The sequence below is a fragment of the Thrips palmi genome, unplaced genomic scaffold (assembly GCF_012932325.1).
Source record: "Thrips palmi isolate BJ-2018 unplaced genomic scaffold, TpBJ-2018v1 HiC_scaffold_18, whole genome shotgun sequence".
Lineage (NCBI taxonomy): Eukaryota > Metazoa > Arthropoda > Insecta > Thysanoptera > Thripidae > Thrips > Thrips palmi.
Genome location: NW_023144627.1, coordinates 424,421 through 441,075, shown reverse-complemented (window position 1 = coordinate 441,075; position 16,655 = coordinate 424,421). Strand labels below are relative to the sequence as shown.

Below are 16,655 nucleotides of genomic sequence, written 5' to 3'. Positions count from 1 at the left end.
TTTGAAGCTTGATTTGGAAGAACAAGGACTGTTTACAAATTTTGTAACCGTTACGAAATTCTGTAACCAAGTTACAAAGAAAAAAACTGTATCCATCGTGATACAAATTTCTGTAACACATGTTATTGAAAAAGCTGCGTAACCATGTTACAAAATTCTGTACTGATTTTTTTTAGAGTATATTTCGGAAAACATTTGCATCAATTACAAGAGGGACGCTTACCTTTCTTTGAGCGAAGACTAGAAACCATTGTGGCGAGGGGGGACCCACTGCCCCAAAAAGTGTACAACTGAGTGTAGAATGTGTAGAATGTGTTGAATGTGTGAGAATGTAAAGATTGTAATGGAATGTACTGATTGTAAAGATTGTCTAGAATGTGTGTGAATGTTACAGATTGTAGTGAGAATGTGACAGAATGTGTCAGGAATGTTAGAGATTGTATGAGAATGTGTGAAGATTGTGTGCTGAATGGGCATGCGGCCGACGTCTCTACATAGCGCCGTGAAGGTAGGCAACCAATTTCACGCCTGAGCTAGTCAACCGTTCATCATGGTGTTTCTTTGCTTAAATCTTGCTTTGTCGCATGAGGTTGCCAGATTTTGGACAACTCCTTTCATTCCTTAGTCGTGCTCATCCAGGGTGGCTGGACCCCCTGAGAAACTGCGGAGGACGGTCAGATTTAGTCACAAACACGCAGAGCGGCTAATGTTCAAGTGACGCACAGTTTAATAAGCATTATCTCAAACTGCCAGTTCCAAACGTTTTTTTTTTTTTTTTTGGGGGGGGGGGGGGGTAGTTTTAAACGACTCTAGTCGTGCTCTGGCTTACGTTATGAAAGGATTCAAATTTGAATGAAAAGAAAACTGAACTTAAGCAAAGAGCAATGTAAATTAACACTTGCAAGTGACAAACCTTATCTATAACCAGTAAACTATATCCTGTCCTCGACCCGGGGCTGGGACTAGGCTGGGGCTTGGCTGACTCGACTTCGACAGAGTTTCGCGCGCTCCAGGGACGATCCCGACGCGAGCACGGGCCAGCGGCTCCGTTCGGATTCGGGACGGACACGAACTACCGCACTGGAGGGAGGGAAGTACTACTAGAGCTGAAAGGAATGTAAACCTAAATCGAAGTTATTAGACTAAAATAAATATTTTTTAGGGGACTGTCATTGAGAATGTGTAAGGAATGTGCAGAGAATGTGTTAAGAATGTGTCCAGAATGTGACTGAATGTATGAGAATGTCAGAGAATGTACAGCGATTGTGTGAGAATGTTAGGGAATGTTAGCGAATGTTACGAGTGCGGTGGATTGTGGCTGATTGTTTTGATTCTATGAGAATGTGTGGAATGTGTCTTGAATGTGAGTGAGTTTTTCGGGAGTTGGGTCTCAGGATGTACAACCAATGTGCCTAGTGGGTCCCCCCTCGATTGTGGCGTCACGGCGTCGGTCGGGGAGGAGAAAAGGCGGCAAGTGAACACCGAAACAAAAGAAAGATGATTGGCATTACCAAGAGCAGAACAGCGCAATATTAGCTCCTTATAGTTTTGATTCAACGTTTTGATATCAATCATGAATACCAAAGGAAATCAACTCAACATAAAATCTTGTAAAAAAACGGAAGCGTTATAAAATAACGATAAACACACCCATTTGATCACGGCGACATTTCTGTCAGTTACGCGCGGCAAATGTTGGCAATGCGCGGCGGGTAAAATTAAAAGGGGCAGAGTCAAAAACTCTTTTCAGGCATCTTCAAAATGTAAGTTTTGTTTGAAATATGAGTATATAACATTCCTTCAGACTTTATTCTAGAATATCTTGGACCACACACGATGACAAAAAACAAAATGCTCGTCGAAACTCCTAGAGTATGCACAACCGATCGAAAATGGGTCTCAGGCCTTCAAAACTTCCCTCTGACATCCCACGACGACTTCACGATATATAAGGATGCATGGAATATTTCGACATCTAATCGATGTTGATTCGACCTAGGGGTTATTTTGAGGTTTCAGCGATGAAGTAGAGGTCAAAACTCAGTGGGGATGGTTCCAGGTTGTTTACACATTGTAAAAAACACATTTTCGACTCTCTCGAAACTTATCGATTTTCGATGTCTCTATCGACATCGCCAGATTGTCGACGGTGTCGACATTGAATCGACATCAAATCGACCTTTCATTTTCGGCTGGGGTAAGCATCCTTGAGATCTAGACTGGTAAAATAGGTACCGTCTGCCATGTTAGCAAATACATCATCAGGTCTTGGTAAAGGATAGTGACCAATTCTGAGCTGAGGATTGAGAGTTTTTTTGACATCAGCACACTCTTATCCTTATTCTGCACAACTACACCGGGTGAAGCCCATTCTGCATGACGCACTGGGATGATTTTACCCGATGCTACAAGCTCATTAAGCAGTTTAGTAACTGTTTCAACTAGACCAAAAGCAAGACTGTAGGCCTTTGCAAGCACAGGAGTGGCATTAGGTTTAAGAACTAAGCGGGCCTTAAACCCTTGAATAGCAACATCGTTATGCACATCAAAGATCCTAGGATACAACTGTTTTAGTTGATCAACAGAAGGTACAGGTAACGATAACATTTTGTGAATTGAACCAGTGAACATAGCACGCCATTGTGGCACTAAAATATCTAACCAATTCCTATCCATGAGGGGTGTGAATTCAGGATTTAAAATACATTAAACAATTGAAAGCTTATGAGCTTGATTACCATAATTAACACCAACAACAGATTCCCCGGCATTCTCAATGTGCCCGGAAATAGCATGTAAAACTAAGTTAGATTGACTAACAATACTACTTGGAAACAAACGTTTAAAACAACTAAGTGGAATCACAGTAACACTAGCCCCAATATCAACTTCAAACTCCAAGTCTTTGGAATTTACTTTAACATTTAAATTAACTGGCGGACTAGAGGACAGTTGTTTTATTGACACAAACACATGTATAAGTTGCTCATCAGACAACGAATAACTTGCTGGTAAGCTGTACCGAGGTGTGGTGAGCAGCGTAGTAACCATGAAACACAGAGCACTTCGGTGACGGTTCAGGACCGTCAGCACGAATGCACACAGCAGGAGAAGGGTGGTGGCCAACAGACCCAGCTCCGCTACACTGAATGGGCTGGCAAGGAAGCACAGCAGAAACCACAGTATGCCCTTCTTGTGCCACCACTGCAACCCCGTAAACAAAACTACTATCAAAAGTAGTACTGTCGTACTACCATTTCGGAGCTCTGTACATCTCAAAATGTAGTACGGAAGGAGTACCTTATGAAACAAAAAAGGCATCCGAAAGAAGCACTGCCGTGCTACATTACAGGACGTCCCTTTCGGGAGCACTTCGGGACGTCGGAAACGGTAGGTCTGTGAGAGGTCTTTCGGAGGTCCCCCACCACCCGTCGCAGCGCCCTGCGGCCATGTAGTTCCGAAGGTGACCGCTAGAGCGCGCACCTGTGTCGTAGTTCGATGGCCTGCCGCTAGGGTGCGCCACTGTTCCGGATATGAATGTGAATGCGTATAGGAATGTGAATACGACACAGATAAACTGTTAGGAAAAATGTATTTATTCACTGACCTTTTTAAATTAAAAATCAAACGATAAGACTTGTCACGAACAACAAAAAATATGGAGACAAAAATGGTGGACAGGACTCAAAAACAAAATATTTAAAAGAGGAATCTCAGTTGGACTGAAAAGAAAATACAGCAACCCTAACTGTAACACCCCTTGATTAAAAATAAGCCAAAATGACTGAAAGAAATTCAATAAGCACTGATTCCAAGGTGTCATGCTTACTGTCGCAGGAAATTCACTTAATTTGACACTGAAGCACAGGAGTCAGTTCTTGTTCCACATGTAATTGCATAGTGGTGCAGGTTATCGTTCCAGAATCATGGGCAACTCCAGTGGGTCAAGGTTTCCGCAAAGAGCCTATTTCTCAAGCATCAGAAGACGAACAAAATAAACACTTTGACGATAAGAGTATCAAAGTAACAGAATATTGTAGGTTAACTTACACCGGCACTAGATGTAAGAAAGATGTAAGAAATAGAAGTAAGGATCCGACGCCACAAGCACAGTGCGCGCGTAAGTGCGCCGACTGTCATCTGCACAACAGGTGAGCATCGCGTGGGCCCGAGGCGCGCTCTAGCGGACACACTCGGAACTACATGGCCGCAGGACGCTGCGACGGGTGTGGTGGGGGACCTCCCAAAGACCTCACATAGACCTACCGTTTCGGACGTCCCGAAGTGCTCCAAGAACCGACTACTTTGGGACGAGCGACCAGGGCGCGCTCTGGCGGCAAACTCTGGCACCACACACTAGGTCCCCGCGCGACTTGCGAGAGACCTTCATTTGTAGTACGTTTAGGGAGGTCCCGAAGAGCTCCCAAAACCGACTTCTTCGGGACGTCCGAAAGACGTCGGATTCCAGACATGTACTAGTTTTGTTTACGGGGAATACATACGAAATACAAGAGTTAATGACAGTGCATCCCAAAAATCTGACTCAATTGCTTCATCTTTTTATGGTCAAAATGTAGAAGACAAGGGAGCCGGATTTCAAAAACACGTTTTATTTCGGTTTGAATCTTGAAAATTAGAATCATGACTGTCTTTATGCCGCTTTTGGACATTCATTGACCTGTAACTAAAGATTGAGATGTATTTTTGAAAAAACTCTCCTTTGTCTTCTGACACTGATCATCATCAACACACTGATCATTTTTAGCCGTCGCACAACATTCTACCTCTAACGGTCTCCGAGATATCCTGCGCGCAAGGTCAAACAAAAAGTTACTGAGAAAAACAGTTTTAAAGTTTAAGGGCCTAACCTTACAGTAATTTTACGAATTAAAAGATCCCTATGCCGATTTGATGGTGCTGTGGGTCCAAATATGGTCAGGTTTGGTTTACCAAGGTCCAAAGAGTCGAAAAAAAAGCAAAACCCGAAAATCGATTTTCTTCACTTTACTCCCCCCTTGAACCACAGAGGCCCGACTGAAACATTTCAAGGTAGTCAATAAGTTCGGTAATGCAAGAAAACAAAAACTCAGTTATCCCAACTGATTTGTATTTGTATTTTTTGTTTACTTTCAGGCAAGCCAAGATGTTCTCATTCCAGTAACATGAATTTAGGTAAAAGAGCGAAAAACTTTCTGACGCAACAAACCCATTGGACAACCTGGACGGCACGAGCACCTCAAAACCCTTGTCAAGGAATACACATTCCATTACTTTCGCATTGCACATCAATACAGCAGTTCTCGGGCGTGAGTTGACCGAGCACCAGCTGGATACACTACGCCACACATGCGAGGGCGGTGTTTTTGAGAACTGATCACGTGGCTCTAAAACAAATTTGCATCCAACTCGATGGAACTCGGCACCTTGAAAGAACTTGTTATGATGAGACAGGCTGCATGAGCTGCCATACCGAGAAGTCTGCATAATATTTGTAGACTGTCGGTAACAGTCGAAACATTATCTTTGTGTAGTCTGCGCCGCCCGCGCCGAAAGCCATCGTATCTGCACAAAAGCAAGTGTCCACGTGGACGCTCCGACCACGGAGAGCTTCGTTCTAGCCGCAGTTTGTTTATTTCTGCATTTTACGTCTATAAATTGTTGAGTTGGGTCGGGCATCCTTGGTTTTTTGGCTGAGCGATAGCGAAGCCCTTGCCGTGTTTGGGCGCGCTGAAAAGTGACTGGTCGTGCGTCTGTTTGTCTGTTTGTACTCACCAACGATTCTCAGCAACTACAGTGGCTATAGTTTCAAGATTTCGTATTTAACGTCGCCTTAGTACCCCCCAACACGAGTTTGTTTCAAATCATTGTTTTGTATCGTTTGAAATATTCAAAACATATTTTTGAATCCATCTATTCATAGTATACATAAATTGCATAGAGAAACTAATAGACAGCATGGGGGCATCTGCCATAGTCTATGTTGATGATACAACAGTTATAGTCACGGGTAAAACATGGGGAGAACTCAATGATAGGGCAACTGAAATCCTTTTGGCTCTTAAAACACTCTTCGCGTCTTTAAACCTGGAACTAAATTGGAGTAAAACGGTATATATGCTATTTGAGAATAATGAAAATGAATTTAAACTGGAACTAGAAGGTAATATTATTAGTCAAGTGGAAAAAACAACTTTTCTAGGGGTAGAGCTTCAGAAAAATCTAAAATGGGATGACCACATCAGCAAGCTAGAGAAAAAACTAAATAGTGGACACTTTATGATGTCACAAATATCACAGATAATGTATAAGAAAGATATCCTCAAGGTGTACCATGCACATTTCCACTCCCACCTTAGCTATGGAAGCATACTATGGGCTAATGAAAACGTTCAAAGGAATTTAGTCGAAAAAATTTTCAGAAAACAAAAAAGGGCTATAAAGATACTAGAATTTGGGAAGGCTAGGAGGCGTCAAAGCTGTAGAGGACTTTTCAAAAAATGGAACATCTTAACAATTAACTCAGTTTTCATCCTTCAAGCATCTATATATGCCCACAAATACTTCAGAAACATGGAAAATCACACAGTACATAAATACAGGACAAGAGGATTAAACAATATACATTTAGAACATAGACCCAGAAATGCACCAGATTTTACAATTAAAATTTTTTTTAACAATCTCCCAAATCACATTAAGAACGAAATAATTTTAAAGAAATTTAAATCAAAATTGAAAGCTTGGCTGATGAATAAAGAATTTTATAGGTTAGAGGACTTTTTCTGTGATAGGTTGGTACTGTGATCTCTCTGTTCTTCTTTTTTACCTCTCTTTTAACTACTGCTTCTAGAAGGTACAATGTGATTTTATTATTATTATTATTTTAGACCGCCAAATATCAACTTAATAAGGATAAAAATGACGATGTTCAAAATGTTTTTATTGTAAAAACGTATGTAAGAAAGAATGATAATAAAATACAATACAATACAAGGTCATTAGCGTGGTTAGGTTGGCAGCGCGGCAGCGCTTACCAATTTCTCATACCTGCGGGTCCGCGGCTCTCAAATACGGGACTTAAGCAAATAAGCAAATAAAACGAAATAAAGAGCAGAAGGGTTTGGAAATGAGATCGGCCTTAGTTTTTCAACATTCTAGAATGATTAAAACCCTTTTGGAACACCAACACAGCGAAATATGGAAAATGGATTCGAAAATGATTTACGTGTTTCGTTCCCCTCTCCCCCCTCCCCTGTCAGAGGGGAATCATCTTCGGGTCAGTGCACTTTGATAAAGCATTGTATAAAAAGGATGTTTTTATTTTGACCCTTTGGATTGTGTGCATCTTCTTGTTTCATTTTAGTGTCATCCTCTTTTTAAAATTTTCAAACTAGAGGAAATCAGGGAAATGCATAAATAACTTGTGTTGAAATTGGCAGGCATACTTAGTTTTGACTCGAGAAATTCATTCTATTGCAATGCTGCAAGCTGACAAGAGTCCAAAAGTACTAACATGAGTTTATTAATAGAATCAATATATGGTTGTGTATATTTAATCCTAATGGAGTTCGAATTGATATTGGTTTCAAAGAGACGACTCAGGTTTTGAGCGGTGAGTGAATTGGTGATTGGATTTAGTGAGACGATTCCTTTAACTTCACCGAAGTTAATATAACTGGTTGGCTGAGCGATAGCGAAGCCTGTTACTCCAGTGCGGTTGAAAAGTTTTTTCTGTCTGTCTGTCTGTGTGTCTGTGTGTGTGTGTGTGTGTACACTACTCCTCCTGAACGGCTCGGCCGATTTGGCTGAGATTTTGCAGGCTTATTAGGTATGTTCTTGGCTCGGCACACGCGAAATTTCACTATTCTAGCACAACTGGTTCAGTTTTTATGGCCGAAAAACACCTAAAAAAACGGCGAAAAATCGAGTTTTCTGCAGGCAGATCACTTCTGTCTTGAAGAAAGGGGGTCTGGGGGGCGGAGCCTCCCAGCCACGGGGAGTTACAAAGTTACAAGGGTCAAGATCGTGATATCTGTTTATGAAACAACTCTATCTAGAAGGAAGGGGGTCTGGGGGGCGGGGCCCCCCAGTATGCAACAAGTAAGAAGTCACCAACGATGGACAAGCCAGTGCCTGCCGAAGGCAGGCTAGTGCCGCAGGCCAAGGTAGGTACGCCAGGCGCGGATTGGAGGACCAGGCCGCGAGACATCGCGAAGCCTGTTACGACAAGACGCGGTCTGGCGTAAACCTACCTTGTACTACTCAGTATTGTTTACATGAGTAAGATAAATTATGTCGGTTCATTAAGCCTTGGGTAGCCTTGGCATTGGACTCTGTGACGAATCACTGAATTTGACAATAATTGGTCCCCGTTAACTGGTTCAGATCAGCCTACCCTAAACTGACTCTCTTAATATTTACTGTGTAACATGTTCCAACCAATATTCACTGGTTCACAATGAAAGAATGACAAAATGTTTCATAAATATAACTTATAAAATTGTAAGTTCATTAGTTAAGAAAAAAGAGTTATTGAATAGTGACCCAAGCACACGAGTAGCCAATTAAGCGATTCAATGCTGGCAATTGAATTTGGAGGGATTCGCTTTGGTGTGGCATCAGGAAATTGGTGACGACAGAGGGTGCTTCATGAAGACAAATAGAAACAATATACAGAAATTGAGTTTAAAGTATTGTATGTAGTTTGCAGTGTACTGGTCACAAAAACTACATTTATTTCAATGCCAATCCTACATTTTCATCTAGAGCTACGCAATTTGGGGGAAAACTTTCCAAGTTGAGATTTATGTATTTCCCTGTAGTTTTCAGTGCGCTGACCTCAATATTGACCTCTAAATTGTCCCCTAACCCAAAACTTAACCGCTTTTTGATTAAATTTTTTGAAATGAATTGTACAGTGATTCTTGCAGTTTTTTGAGTGCTGATAACGAAAATAACTCCCATTTTAACACCAGACCTATATTTTCATCACATATTCGGTCATTTTGGACCAAAAATGTCACGTCGAGTTTTATATTGTTTCCAGCAGTTTTTTGTGTGCTGAACTCGAAAATGACTTCCAAAATTTTCCCAGACTCACACTTACCCGAATTTTGACCAATTTTGGACCAACATTTTCAAATCGAGTCTGACGTTCATCCCAGCAGTTTTTGGTGTGCTGATAACGAAAATCACTTCTATTTCGACTCCAGACTTATATTCTCATCGCAAATTAGATCATTTTGGACCAAAATATTCATGTTTAGTTTTACATTGCTTCCTGCAGTTTTTGGTGTGCTGAACTCAAAAATGACCTTCAAACTTTTCCCAGACTCATATTTAAAGTAGTACATCAGCTTCAGGCACCTAGTCAAGTGCAGTACTGAAAGTCGCGCCTAAAACACTAAAGTGTATGGAAGAAACAATTTTAAAATATTTTATTGGTACTGGATGCATTTTAATTATGTTAAAGAATCAATAGACTGGAGAATTTACTTTAAAAATATTTAAAACTATTAAAAACAATCTCTCAAAGTAGTCAGCTTGACTAGGTTTTGCACAGGGCTGCCTCCTCAAAGCCGACATGCTTAGGTCCCAAGGCTTCGTGGAGAAAAAATTCAGACGCAAAATAACACAGCAAAAGATTATTCACACGTATTCAGACAATTATATTACTTATTTAGGCGATTTTCAGTGTAAGATTTTTAACTCGAACGCGTTTGATAAAGGCATTACTACGCGCGCGGCACGTAAGATTTTGCGCGCGTGAGGTTGGCAACGGGTGGTCCGGCCGGCCGGGCCCAGCTGACGGCTGGAGCCTGTCAAAGCGGTCTCTTTTCGTTCCGACTGTCACTGAAGCACCAGTGGAAACATTGTGAGTTTGCCATGTACGCCGTCCGTGGCAAGTGTGGCTTTGTGAAGAAGTCGAAGGCGGAAAGATGTGGGAAGGTTTCTCGCGTCCAATTCCTGCGGCATTCCGCGAGTCGTCATGAGGTTGTGGCGAAACAACCGGATCACGATCTCAGGAAAGGTCGCCGCATTGTCGATCTGAAAACTTTGGCCACAAACATGTGGTGTGACAATTGCAATGACTCTCTGAGTCTTCGCCATCTGCAGAGCGAGGAGTCTCGTGGGCTTGCATCCATTTTCACTGTGCGATGTCATCGCTGCTTGGCACTTGCCCAAGTGATTTCTGACAAGCCTACACGATCTCCTAAGTCTGGTCGACTTGTATTCTCCGTCAACTGCAAAGCTGCTTTTGGTGAGTTTCAATTACCTTGTTGGGTTCAGTTGCATTTCCGTTCTAGTCCCACGTGTTTTCGGTGCGGGATGTCTGTCCACATGGGCAACATAACCTGTGCTGTCATAGTTTCATTCATCCATTCCTGCATGCATGGTTTGCTTCTTGTCTTCTCCATCAGTAACAAGTGTGCATTTCCTGTTACAGCCTGCATTGACACTGGTGTGGCCCACGACCAGCTGAACAAGTTTTTGTCAGCTGTCAATGTACCTCCTATTCCGAGAAATACCATGAAAGTGGCCGAAGGAATAGTTTCACCTGCTATCATTCAGACTGCTCATAATTCTTGCCAGGAGGCCATAGAGGAAGAAAGGGAATTGACTCTGAAAGCTTTAAGGTAAGTTCATAGGTGTTGTCTTTTGTTGTGCTGGTAGTATGAATGGGAGCAGACTTACGCATTTGTACATTTAGATTTCGTTTGTTTCATATCATGCATTCATTGACAGCCCACATCACTTCACCTTGAGCATCACTGAGGTATCATGTTTCTTTCAATTCCATTTGCACTTCATTGGCGTGCCATTTAATTATCGCACAAATATTTGTGTTGTTTTGTAACTTGACTGACGCTCAATTATTTTCAGAAGTGAAGGCGAGCTTTCTGCTCTTCCTGAAGAACGGGCTGTTGACAATCCAGCATTCAACACATCCAATGCCTCAGACTCTCCAACTGAGCAGATTTCTGAAGAATGGGCTGTTGACGATCCAGCATTCAACTCTTCCTTTGCCTCAGACTGTCCAACTGAGGAAATTTCTGAAGAATGGGTTGTTGACGATCCATTTAACTCTTCCCATGCCTCAGACTGTCGAACTGAACAGGTTTGTAGAGTGACTGCTGTGTGAGCTGCTCTCTTGCTTTTCTCTTGCTGTTTCTAACATGTTTTTGTTTGTATGTTTACCAGGCTGAAGTGAATCAAGATAAGCCGGATGATGTAGTGCCAATTACTTGTAAATACGATTTTGGCTGGAACAAGAGGGGTAATGGCCATGCCTACGATAGTCACAGCGGCCACGGGTCTGCTATTGGAAACTACACTAACAAAGTGGTTGCTTACGATGCAATGAGCAAGTATTGTGCCTTATGTGCTCGTGGCCACTCTGCACAGGACCATGAATGCGCTATAAATTATGGTGGTAAGTGGAGGTGGAGATTCACTATTTGTTATATGCATGGCCATCTTTCGTGTTTCAATAATATTATCTATTCTAACAGGCTCATCGAAAGGAATGGAGCCTTTCACAGCAGTGAAAATACTCCTGAAGAACGAGCAATTTAGCCAAGGGAGAGTTCGGCTAGGAACCCTAGTTGGAGATGCCGATTCATCGACCATGGCTGCACTGAGTAGAGAGAGCGCCTTCCCCATTAGAAAGTTTTTAGACTTGAATCATGGTCTCAAGGCATTTTCCAGGGCACTATGGGTTCTGAAGAAAAGTACTTTCAAGTGGCTCACTGCTGAAGCTATCAAGAATTTGACAAGCCGTTGTCTGGGTTATGCCTTGGCTCAGAATAGAGGGGATGTTGAAGCTACAAGGAGGGCTATCATGAACATTCCAGAGCATGTGTATGGTAACCACACTTCCTGTGGCGACTGGTGCAAGGCGAAGGATAACCCTAATTATGTCTTCAAAGATTTTCCCTCAAAGCAGCCTCTAAGGGACCCAGCATTCAAGGCAACTCTTATCAAGGTATTTTCTTGTTGCTTTACGATCTGTGAGTGTTTGTGGCTGTAGCGGCATTGTCTAATTACTTTGTTTTCCAATTTCTAGATGCTACAAGATATGGCAGACAATGCAGAGCAACTTGCTCCTGGTGGATCCACTCAGCAAAACGAGTCATTCAACCACATGGTTGCTACAAGAGCACCTAAGTCTCGTCACTATTGTGGCACCAACTCCAACTATTTACGAGTATCTGCCACAGTTTCCTACAAGAATTTGGGAGCCGAGCACAGTGAGGCAGTTTTCAAATCCGCCAACTTGTCCCCCACCGTCAATGCCTTCAGGGTATCTGTGCAGAGACGTAGGGAGTGGAAGGCTCGTTACCAAAGCAGGCTTGACGACAAGAGAAGACGACTCCATCTCAAGACCAAAAACCTCTGGGCAGAAGCAGATGCTGCACGTAAAGATGGACCAAGTTATGAGAGTGGCATGAGTGGTGTCATGGAACGTGCAGTTGCTAGTTCTGATTGCTCAAGTGACTGGCTTCCTCCTCCCTGTGACATTTCTCCTGATTGTGCTGTAGTGTATGTGGACATTGAGACAACTGGATTTCTTGCAACGGACCAGATTGTTCAGGTAGCTGCAAAGTGTGGTGACAGACAGTTCTCAGTATTCATGATGCCAACGGTTTCATTTCATGCGATAGCTTCTGCCAAAACTGGCTTCAAGGTCTTCCGTGGAGAACTCATGTATAGAGAAGAAGTGCTCACCACTACTCCTCCTCTCAATGCTGCAGAACAATTCATCACATTCCTTGCAGAGTGTGGTCCGCAAGTTTTGCTGGTAGGGCATAACATCATTCGCTTTGACGCTCCACGAATTGTTCAGTGGTTAGAAGATTTGTCCTGTCTCAAAGACTTCTGTGAAGTGGTTTGTGGCTTTACTGACACTAAGCCTCTCATCAAGCAGGGTAAGGTGGGTGGTCAAGAGGAGCTCGCCAAGACCTATCTTGTTGGACCAGAGTGGGAAGTGCACCGTCAAGGAGCTCATAATGCTTCTTCAGACGTTATCCTACTTGAAGGCTTAGTGCGCCACTTTAAAGTAGGTGTGAACACCCTGAAAACCTCTGCAGTGTCTTCAAGAGAATTTTTCATGAACAGAGCCATGCTGAAGAGGAGGAGATTTTTGCTACCGCAGCTGGCAGAGCTCAAAGGCAAAGTCTCTGACCTCATGATTGGGCGAATGGCAGCTCATGGTGTAACCATTTCAGACTTGCAGCGTGAGTTCGACAAGAATGGTGTGCCTGGGCTCACCATCTTCCTTGGCATGCACATCAACGGTAAACCTCGTGTCACAGCTAGCAAGAAGATAGTGAACGCCATTGCTGAGCACATCAGTGGCAAAGAGAATCTGCCTCCATTGTGAGTGGCAGTGTCTTTTATTTATTATATGAAGTTGTTGTTCGACGCCAAGTACATTAGTGGTACTGAGAATTTGTTTGAATTGTGACTGGCAGTGTTGTGCACTATGTATTGTGAAGTGTAAATATTGTTTATAGTTTTGTCAGTTGTGTCAATAATTGTGATATTTGTAATGGAGCCATGAAGTTTTCCATTAAAAGGAATGATGATCTCAAGTGTTTGCTGTTCCTTTCCTCTCTTTCCTTGGCCCTTACAAGTCTAAAGCCTCACTTACACTGAAATCACCAAAACTCTTTACCCAAAAACCCAGTGGCTGACTTAGTAAGGCATAGGAGAAGTAACAAATTCCATAATTCAAGGTAATACAATGAGGGCCAGAGTCACTAGTCCAATACACAAGTAGAAAATTAAAAAAAAAAATTATTCAGTAATCTGGTTTTTTTATTTGATTCAATACTTTATTTTTCGAAATGACAGATCAAAAGAATGTGTAGCTATCCAAAAATGTCTGCAGCAGGCAACGTTCAACCTGACAGGCCTGCCAGCGGAGGGCCCCGCCCGACCCGACGGTGGCGGTCTCTCCCGAGCGTTTGAATCTCGGCGACTTTCCCGGCCCCGCAAGTTTCCCCGCACGCCGCTGGCGGAGGGGGCGCCAAGCGGCCGGAAGGGCAGCCGACGGCCGAATTTCAGGCGGTTTTTTGCTTAGATATTTATTATTTGGTCAGGAACTGCCTTGTTTTCCGCAATATTATGAAACTTTGTTACTTTTCCTAGCCGTAGATAAGTTTTTCTCGAAGCTGTTAATACTCTATGTACCTTTATTTTCAAATTTACGGGTCTGGTCGGGAGGTCTCCCATAAGAGCCCATGTTAAAAAGTCAAACTTTAAGTTAACTTTACTCAAAATTGAGCCCAGGAAGATATATTTTGAAGAGTGCCATCGTATTCAGCGCGCTTTTTTCTATTGATATGATTTAAAATTAGGACTTTTTCAATACTTTTATGTAGCTGATGTACTACTTTAACCGAATTTTGACCAATTTTGGACTAAAATTTTTAAATCGAGTTTGACATTGATCCCAGCAGTTTTTGGTGTTCTGATAACGAAAATCACTTCCATTTGTACCCCTGGTCTAAAGTTCACTGAATATGAGCCCATAAGATGGACATTTCGTCTACTCAAGCAAAGTCCAAAGTGCACAAAAAATGTCAATTCGCATCGCTCAGCCACACTACGCGCCCAGACTGAACGGCGCGTACCCCTAGTGTATTACCGTTGCATACCTACGTTCTTCTGGCCCAATTAAATATTGGGCAACGCCATGCTGCTGCGCTTGTCATCTTGTTGTCAAAGTTTTGTGGGTCGAATCCTACCAGCGCCTCTGGGGTTTGTTTTGCCCTGATTCAGCTCCTTTGGCGCGGCGGGAGGTACCCAAAGAACAGAAAAAGGTCACGATGATGTCAAATGATAAGTGACAAGATGACATCATTGCCGACGGTCAAAGTTAGCGATTTTTGACGTCAAGTGCATGTCAATTGATATCCTTTTATTGAATATGATATCTTATGATGTAAATTTGACACAAAATACCGAGACAAATTCTAGTCTTGAGGGGTCACTGATGCAGAGCGTGACTAAATTTTATCAATTTTAGCTCACTTGACGTCAATATGACCTTTTTCTGTTCTCTGGGTATGCCTGCGGATTGTAGACTATCCGTAGGCACATATAAGGTTTGCGAAAAAAAAAGTGTTGGCATTGCAGAGAAATTTCCTCTCAGACTGCCGGGTCATTCCATGCCAACTCGACAGGGCTCGGACCGACACCTTGTCGGAGGCCATCGCCATAGTGGGCGATTGTTGGCCTTATGGTACCATTAGAAGACCCCAACTCAGTTTTTCGAAATCTGCACCGGGCTCCGAACTACGGCCTGATGAAGTTCTTCACATACATGACGACATGGGTGCACTAAAATACAATTATCTCGGCAACCGTTCGTCGTATCTCAAATCCGAGACCACCATTGAGAAAAAACTAAACAAAAATTTCGTTTTCGTTTTTTTTTTCGAATTAAAAAAAATGTGAAACTTCAAAAAAGGTGTAGCTTTTAAAGTGTGATATCTCAAAAACCCATATTTTAAAATCTCTCAAAAAATTCCAAAATCTTCCTTTATTTATCATTTAAAAGAAAAGCTCAACCACCCAAAGTATTATTCTTCGTTTGGGAGAACGAGCAATTCGCGTGTACTCATACACTGCCAACCCAAGTGTGAGACAGTCTCACACTATTTAGTGCGAACCACGTGGTCTCACGCTTGCAAGTGTGAGCCACGTGTGTCCCACGCTTGCAAGTGTGAGACACGGTATGTCTCACACTTGCAAGCGTGAGACCTGGTTTTTCTCACACTTACCAGCGTAGGTCCTGTGGCATTAAACCACAGGGAACCATAGGCAGTAAGTGTGGGACAAACCGTGTCTCTAAGTGTGAGACAAATGATGTCTCACACTAGCAACCGTGGGACAAACGTGGCTCACACTTGTAAGCGTGAGACATTGTGGTTCGCACTAAATAGTGTGAGACTGTCTCACACTTGGATTGGCAGTGTATGTACACCAGAATGTTAAGTTAGGTGCAAGCGTGAGACAAACGTGGCTCACACCTTGTAAGCGTGAGACAAAATGTCCCACACCTACAAGTGTAAGACTGCACTGCAATATCAGATGTGTGCTTAGTACACAGCTGTGGGAGTATACTTGTAAGCACACAGCTATAGGAGTATGCTTGGGTAAGCATACATCTATAGAAGTGTGCTTGACAAGCATACACCTACAGATGTGTACTTGGGCAAGCATGCATCTATAGCTGTGTACTTGGAGAAGCATGCATTCATCTCACCCATTTAAAAGCACACAGCCATAGATGCATGCTTGCCCAAGTACACTTCTATAGATGTATGCTTCCAAGCATACTCCCACAGCTGTGTACTAAGCACACATTTGATTTTGTAGTGTGTCTCACAGTTGGATTGGCGGCGCACTGACATTGCTTTGCGAATTGACCACGATTGTCTTCATAATGCCTTTAATTTCCATCGTCTGTCCTCTTTCTGCCGGCGTCTCGTTCACAGCAGGAAATAACCACAACAAAAGTACACAAATTTCTGACAAATTTTTTATCAGGAATTTAGTGTACTTTTCAAGTACAACAATTGTTGTACAAAGTACAATGGAACCGGCATGACGAGTGCTGTGCAGTCCAGGGCTCGTTGTGGTTG

General features: G+C 42.6%; 3 protein-coding genes across 3 annotated transcripts in view; 2 read left to right on the top strand and 1 right to left on the bottom strand.

The window, feature by feature from the left end:
* Positions 1 to 1,718: 1,718 nt before the first annotated feature.
* On the bottom strand, positions 1,719 to 5,246 carry LOC117644810 (uncharacterized protein K02A2.6-like). Its single transcript, XM_034384443.1, has 2 exons — positions 5,219 to 5,246; positions 1,719 to 3,204 (listed from the first exon to the last, which is right to left on the bottom strand). Exon 2 carries the CDS (start codon positions 2,674 to 2,676, stop codon positions 2,215 to 2,217), a length of 462 nt encoding a protein of 153 aa, XP_034240334.1. The 5' UTR covers positions 2,677 to 3,204; positions 5,219 to 5,246; the 3' UTR covers positions 1,719 to 2,214.
* A 263-nt stretch (positions 5,247 to 5,509) lies between these two features.
* The window catches only part of LOC117645446, a 175,436-nt gene continuing 164,290 nt past the window's right edge, over positions 5,510 to 16,655 (top strand). Inside the window, exon 1 of the mRNA XM_034385648.1 lies at positions 5,510 to 5,623. The gene's annotated coding sequence lies outside the window, so the exon portion shown is untranslated. The remainder of the gene's footprint in view (positions 5,624 to 16,655) is intronic.
* On the top strand, positions 9,346 to 13,676 carry LOC117645265. The gene is made up of 6 exons (XM_034385328.1): positions 9,346 to 10,261; positions 10,448 to 10,637; positions 10,885 to 11,119; positions 11,203 to 11,434; positions 11,514 to 11,986; positions 12,068 to 13,676. The coding sequence occupies exons 1-6, from the start codon at positions 9,886 to 9,888 to the stop codon at positions 13,382 to 13,384; spliced, it is 2,823 nt and encodes a 940-aa protein (XP_034241219.1). The 5' UTR covers positions 9,346 to 9,885; the 3' UTR covers positions 13,385 to 13,676.

What these genes read in the sequence shown, in the direction of transcription:
- LOC117645265 (XM_034385328.1), top strand. Translation starts at nt 9,886, where the DNA reads ATGTACGCCGTCCGTGGCAAGTGTGGCTTTGTGAAGAAGTCGAAGGCG. An exon ending in TTGACTCTGAAAGCTTTAAG is followed by an intron (nt 10,638 to 10,884) that starts GTAAGTTCATAG and finishes AATTATTTTCAG; the next exon opens with AAGTGAAGGCGAGCTTTCTG. An exon ending in TCAAGGCAACTCTTATCAAG is followed by an intron (nt 11,987 to 12,067) that starts GTATTTTCTTGT and finishes TCCAATTTCTAG; the next exon opens with ATGCTACAAGATATGGCAGA.
- LOC117644810 (XM_034384443.1), bottom strand. Translation starts at nt 2,676, where the DNA reads ATGGATAGGAATTGGTTAGATATTTTAGTGCCACAATGGCGTGCTATG.